The sequence below is a fragment of the Vigna unguiculata genome, chromosome 1, assembly GCF_037176805.1.
Source record: "Vigna unguiculata cultivar grain cowpea cultivar isolate G323 ecotype 2 chromosome 1, ASM3717680v1, whole genome shotgun sequence".
Taxonomy (NCBI): domain Eukaryota; kingdom Viridiplantae; phylum Streptophyta; class Magnoliopsida; order Fabales; family Fabaceae; genus Vigna; species Vigna unguiculata.
In genome coordinates this window covers 9,632,065-9,639,152 of record NC_140792.1, presented here as the reverse complement: position 1 = coordinate 9,639,152, position 7,088 = coordinate 9,632,065, and the positions used below count along the sequence as shown (strand labels likewise).

The 7,088-nt window shown below is 31.3% G+C and overlaps 1 protein-coding gene across 1 annotated transcript; it reads left to right on the top strand.

Moving 5' to 3' along the window:
• The first annotated feature begins 382 nt into the window (after positions 1-382).
• On the top strand, positions 383-4,514 carry LOC114187977 (uncharacterized). The gene is made up of 7 exons (XM_028076443.2): positions 383-514; positions 1,687-1,878; positions 2,019-2,110; positions 2,366-2,512; positions 2,594-3,141; positions 3,248-3,327; positions 3,414-4,514. Exons 1-7 carry the CDS (start codon positions 434-436, stop codon positions 4,254-4,256), a joined length of 1,983 nt encoding a protein of 660 aa, XP_027932244.1. The 5' UTR covers positions 383-433; the 3' UTR covers positions 4,257-4,514.
• Positions 4,515-7,088: the final 2,574 nt, after the last annotated feature.

The following is a 7,088-nucleotide window of genomic DNA, read 5'->3' as shown; positions in this document are numbered from 1 at the left end:
ACTTTTTATTAGTACAAAAGTATCATTTTACATTAGGAAACATGGTAGTATTTTGTGAATATAAACTCAAACATTCATTGGTTACTTATATAGCCATCAATATATATATATATATATATATATATATATATATATATTAAATATTAGTTGTTGTACATGTATTAGCCCTAAATTCAACTTTTAATTTGGCATTTTGTTAATTAAATATACGTAAATGGGAATTTTTACACATGTTCTCACAGGATTGTAATGTTACTAATAGTTATATGAACTCTTCTTTTTCATTCAGATTTGGCAATCCTCCAGTGAAATTGATTATTGATTATTCTAACACATACAATTTGTTCTCATGATTTTACTCTTTCATTTGTAGATAAACAGTGAAAAATAATACCAAGGTTTCTGAGTTTATTAAGAGGAAAATCTTGAAGACATGTCTTCAAAATCAGAAGCTAGTAAGAGCAGTGTTGATCGCAGTTCAGACAATGTAGAGCATGCTCTAGGGGAGGATGCAGTAAGCTTTTTGTCTTTTGATATTCATAATATTAATGATCTTTCAAATACGAGTGGTTAAACAAGAACTATGTCCCTCAATACACATTAACTTAGTATTTTCCCTTAATTAGAAAATCCTTATTCAATTTTTTAATACTCACCAACTTTTGCTCTAAATCTTCATACTTAAAAAACTTAGTGAATGTATCCCCAATCTTGTGTTTCACATGAAATAATTAACTTAACATTTTGTCTTGACATCGTAAGATTTTCGAAATTCAATTGTTTCGCGATCCTCAAGAAGTTTTGATAATTACTCCTAAATATCAATTTTTTCGTAATGACTTTGATTTCTTCCTTTGATAAACTAGCTACATGGATTGATGCTTCAATTATGATAGAATAATTAACCCTTAATTATTTCAATTCATTCAATACCCTAAATGGTCATATATTAACAACCTCTACAATATTTAGTGGTTGTATAAAAATAATGTCTCTTTAAACATATATTAACTCAACCTTTTATTTTCTTACCATTGAAAAAAATAACTTTATTTTTGTAATTATTTTATGTTCTTCAATTATTTAATTTCTAAATTGTATACCTTGTATTTTTGGAAATTTTCAAAATTCATACAGAGGCTCGGTTATTTTAACAATCAGTGGCCAGATAAAAGTATAGGACTACATGACTTGTCACAATTATAATCAAACGTATAGTTACGATAAATATTTTATTTATCTCTTAATTAAAGTTATATGTTGAATGTTATGCCTTAATATAATAAACCCTTTGATCACTACATTATTAATTTTCACTCGTTATATTATGCTCAAGATAGTGTCACGATGAATAAATACTATATTAAAATGGTTTTCTATTTTTTCTTTTCAACTTGTTTTTTCCATGAGAATAATGATAATGAAAACTTTGGGTTGCATATATATAAATAACTCCATCAGCAATAGTAATTTTCACAAAACATGTTATTAACTTCTAAAGTTCAGGTACCCTTCATTTCCATTCATATAAACCAATTTAATCAATGTATTTCTCAAAATAACCAAATGTTTTAGAAAGGTTATTAGCCTAAGTTATAGTTATAGTTACTTGAAATGCTTTGTTATGGGAAAAATTAGTTTGATTTCTTGAAATGTACACTTGCTTTGATTTGTTTTCATCTGAAGGCTATTCCTGATGGATCACACCATGAAGATCTTTCAAAGCCAAAAGAGAAATTGAAGAGAAAAAAGAAGCATAAAAAATCCTCCTTGAGTCGTTCCATATATTCAAAAGAAAAAAAGAAAGCAAAATTGTCTGAATTGTCTGAATATGAAGCTGCTAAGCCAGAGTCCTCGAGTTTCACCTCAGTTGACGAGGTATGCTTTTAGTATGAAATTTGTCTAACCATTTTTCTTATGCTTAGAGTTTTGATTTATATATATATATATATATATTCCATGGATAATATTTGTTACTGCTATGGCCTTTAATGATTTTTATGCCCCACAATCGCAAGCCCAATGAACCAACTGAATTAGATGAAAGTGAAGTTGGAAATAAAAGAGGAACTGTCGAAGAAAATAAGATTTCGGAACTTATGCTGCTTAGGTACTACTTTCCCTTCTTTTAATAATGTGCAGCTTGATTATTTATTTAGTGTTTTATATTTTTTATTATTATCCTTATTTTATATATTCTTACTCTTTTGAATGAAATATTTGTTTTCCTTCAGAATTTATGTGAGACCATTTCCTTATTTAGCCATGTCAATACTTTTCACCATCTACTTAGGTTGTTTGAGACACTTCTGTTTGAAAACGATGGTTGTAATAAAGTTTGTTATACCATGGAATCAATCAACAGGTATACCAACTCAGAGGAGACAATAAGAAAGATATCCACTGAATGTCTTATAAACCCTTTGTTACAAATTCAACCGCATGCAACTGAAATGCTTCGAACAGAATTAGCAGCGTGTGCTGGAAAAGACCCCAACAAAACAAGGAAACGGTAAGTCCACAACCTAAGTGTTTGTTTTGTTTGTGTGCTAAATAAAACACTGTCTTCAAGGTAAAAAATATGTTCTAGCAGTGAGAAGCTTCCTATAAGAGGGGGGAAAAAATTGTCTTCGATGAACAAACAGAAGGAGCCCTTTGAAAGTTCAGGTTTAGCTCCACCGAATCAAACTAAGAAAGGGAAAGAAAAAAAATTTACTTCGAAGAACACACAGAAGGAGCCCTCTGAAAGTTCAGGTTTAGCTTCACCGAATCAAACTAGAAAAGGGAAAGAACCAGTTACTTCGATGAACACACAGAAGGAGCCCTTTGAAGCTCCACCGAATCAAACTACAAAAGGGAAAGAAAAAGTTACTTCGATGAACACACAGAAGGAGCCCTTTGAAAGTTCAGGTTTAGCTTCACCGGATCAAACTGCAAAAGGAAAAGAAAAAGTTACTTGGATGAACACAGTCCTTGACAGTTCAGAATCAGCTGCACCTACGCAAAGTACAAAAGGGAAAGAGAAGGTACTGATGAACACAACCCCTAAATGTTCAGGATCATTGAATAATCTCTTCGACTTTGAGACAATTATGCGCAGTAAACTTGCTGCTGCGGTGAATGCTGCTTCACCTTGGAAAGGTAAGGAATCAAAACAATGACATGTTATAAAACAAAATCAAATACAGACTGTGATATGATATCACCTTAAAACTGGGCAATAACTAAGCGCAATTTTCCTTTCTAGATGTAAATGTTCAATGTTCATCTCCAATGGATCGTGCTACTCAGGAAAAAAACATTTTCAACTCTTCATCCAATTTAGAGGTACTAAGTTTACTTAATCTCATTGTAATTTTGATGAAAACCTTTCATCACCATGCTAACTAGATCAACCTCATGATTTTTGTCAGAATGGTTTAGCTCAATATTCTGCATCAAATTATGGAAATACTGGCTCTAGAACCTCAAGGACACGTCCAGGGTTTCTAAATTACAAAGACGTTGATGATGATTGGTCTGAGATGGAACTTGAGGCTTTGTTGAGTTTTGTTAAAAAGTATGGTCTAGGTAACTGGCATGTCAAATTTGTAGATCCAGATTTGCAAATTATAAGGAACAAAACTGCAAGAGAATTATCTGAGAAGTGGGAAAAGGTGGCTTCTAAAATGTTACCATATATACCAAGCAGTTACATGGTTCCAGTGACAGCTGACAGATCAACACTTCATGCATCACATGGAAATGGATTTCACTCAACCGTGAATCTCCCCACAGTTCAGCCTCCAAGGGCAAAAGTTCCAATTCATAGGCCTAGCGCTAGAATTGGCATTCCTCCCATTCAACTTCTTGAGGGTAATCAAGCTCTCAACTGGGGAAGGATCAAGCCATCCTCAAATGGTACCTTTGGTCCTTACTTTCAAGGGTCTTCAACGGGAGCTTTTCATTCACTTCCCCCCTTGAATAGTGCTCGTCCAAGGGAACTGAATACCAACTTCAACACAATGAATGCACAACTTATGGCTCAATTTCACAATGAGAGGTCTAATCTGTTAGCTCAAAACTTTAGGCCTACCAGTGTTCAGACACCACAGATTCCACCGTTATCTCTCGGTGAAACAACAGTTTCTTCTCCAGCCAATGTTGGAACTGAAGCTCGGCCTCAGTTGCTGTTGGGTGGTCAAATCCTTTATCCGAACAACTTGAGGCTGAACGAAAATGCTGGTTATCATCATGACAATGACAATAGAAAATGAAATCCTTTTCGGATTGAAGAAGGTAAAGGTTATTTTCACAAAAACCTGGTCTGCACCTTTACCTGACAGCTGCATGTTTAATATCAGAAGGTTTCTGACTTCAATATTCTAAGTGTGTCTTTGTTCTTTAGTTTCCCAAAAATTTGGAAGGTGAACAGTGCTATATTTGGTACAAATTATAGTACGCAGCCTTAGGTCAAACTCATAGTTACTTTAATCTATTTCTATTTGTGTGGTAGTTGTTTCAATTACAATAATGACCAGTTATTGGACTAATAAATGGTTGGTTTCTTCATTTTTGTTGATTCTATTAGCTAGCATAATTAGATCTTCTGCTGCTGCATAATTCTATTATAAATTACGTATATTTTGATTCTGTCAAGTAATATTTGCATTGAAATAGTTTTAGGAAAAATAAATATTGTTGATTACTCAGATATATATGTTAGAATTTGAGAACCACAAAAAAGTCGAATTAAAATATTAGCAAGCCATAGATATAAGAATCAGATCAACGCTAGTTTAAGTATAAACAAAATCTATAATAATAATAAACTCCAAACTCGCATACATACGAATTATACAAATATTTTAAGTGCAACAATCAAAATAGTCATAAGTAAAGTTTGCTATACGCACTAAACCAAAATCAAACTGGTTTTATTTTATATTTTTTTATTATCAATATTATGAAAATTGTAACGACCATAATTAGTGTACACATTATAATTTTTATTTTACAAATAGTTTTATTAAAAGTAAAAAAAACGGTAATATTTAATATATATTTTTTTATTTTAGTATGTAAGTATTACACTTTTATCCATAAGGAATATCATCGATAAGTATTTCATTGTAAAACATAAAGTTTTCAACTCAACAATATGTTTTATTCTTTTCGACGTATGGTATCTAAAATAGGATAAATTTTTAAATCAATACATTTAATAATTATTTGAAAACATACAAGTAATAATTGATCTTCTAAAATATATATTTTTATTTTAAAAATCAATTATTAGTTATGTGTTAAAAAATAAATAAACAAATGAAACTCATATTATCATTTGTTAATAATAAAAACACAAAATTTGTTTCACTATAACCAATTATACATAACAACAATTATTGAAATAAAAAGAGAATTCAAGAAGAAGAGATAACCGGGGAGCAATTGTCAAATGAAATAGAAATTTAAAGATACACACAGTAAAACAAGAAATCTTGTTTGTTGCTATTGTGCTTCACGGATTGTTCAAGTGAATATTTGTGTTACAAATGTGTATTTTTGTCTTCTAACGTAGTTATGAAGCCCTAACTATAGAACTATACTTTTTGAAGATAAACTAACTTTCACTGCGCACTAATTTTGATCTAGTTTTTGTTACACATGTAAATCATATAACTCCTTCTCGAAACGTCCTTTTTATAATTCCTCTTTTTATTTCCGAACCATTTCTTTGAGAATGCTTCTCTGAAATCACATCTTCCATGTGGTTGTAACTAATTTTATTATTTAGATGGTTTAGTTCATTTCAATTACTTTACCAATGGCCATTACTAATGGATAAATCACAAAATAAAACATTGATTGTCAAATCTAATTTATAATTAATTTATAGACGGATATAGTTAGTAATACCACCCTTGTTAACCATTTTGTATTTCTTGATATGTTTTTCGTTGGTAATGCCATTTTATAGACAGATTATAATTCATGGGTAATATTCCCTTCGCTTTGTAATGGAAGGAGACTTATTGATGGTGACAAAGTTTCTTGAAAGCAACCAAACGAGTTAGAATAATCACGAGAAAATCTATTTCACACAGATGTGAACTTTTTGAAAATATTTGTCTTTTATTGTGGATACCGGCTTTTTGCTGTAATTGTTGTAGTTCATGGATGGTGAAAAATGTATCCTTAAATACTACATCCATCCAAAACCTTAAAAACTTTATTTTATTAGAAATAAGGGAGATATAGTAGTTAATAATCAAGTATACCTATCTCCTACAAGAAATATCAAGATGAAATTTTATGTGACTTGGTTACCATGATGATAGGCAATGGAAATATAGTTGCAAATCTACTTATGATGGCTTTGCTAACAAAATAAGTTTCACTCACCAAGGAAGAAAAATAACTGTGTCTCTCACACCTCAACAAGTGAGAGAGAACCCAGAAAAAAAAAAAGAATTAGAAAAAGTCAAGAAGAATGAGAACTAATCATACAAGCCTCTAGTAAAGTAGATGAGAAAGAATCTCTTAAAAGGAATTGCACAACCTTGAACTTTTTTTTCTATCCTAGGTAATAGTCTAACTTCTATTCGCCAACAAAGGTTGTTCTTGCTGAACATCATTCAAATATGAGGATAAATTCTTTTGAAGACGGAGGGTATGATGGAAACTATTCAACCACAAAACCCATGACCAAAAGGATAGAAGAAGATGGAGCCTAAAAAAATATTCTAATACTTTGAAATGTTGAATATTGTGAATTTTCTTCTTTCTTCTTAGTTTCATATGAATTCTATTTATGTACAACTTTTCTGTAATTTGTAGGATTTTGTAGAGTCATAAGCCTAACTTGGACCTAATTAAGCCTCAAATTGGACTTAAAAGCGTCAAAAGGGTGCTATAAGATGACACCTAACACTTGAGAAGAGGCTCATGGAAGGAAGTCTCACATCACGTAGGATAAGCCATATTTAGACTAATTCTAGGCACTGCTTTCTCCTCTTGTGTAATGTTCAAGCTTTTTTTTTAATCCTATATTGAATTTTCCAAGCTTGCAAGGGGAGCTAGAACATCTATACATAAAACCCCTTGCC

What these genes read in the sequence shown, in the direction of transcription:
- LOC114187977 (XM_028076443.2), top strand. Translation starts at nt 434, where the DNA reads ATGTCTTCAAAATCAGAAGCTAGTAAGAGCAGTGTTGATCGCAGTTCA. An exon ending in ATGCTCTAGGGGAGGATGCA is followed by an intron (nt 515 to 1,686) that starts GTAAGCTTTTTG and finishes TTTCATCTGAAG; the next exon opens with GCTATTCCTGATGGATCACA. An exon ending in CCCAACAAAACAAGGAAACG is followed by an intron (nt 2,513 to 2,593) that starts GTAAGTCCACAA and finishes ATGTTCTAGCAG; the next exon opens with TGAGAAGCTTCCTATAAGAG.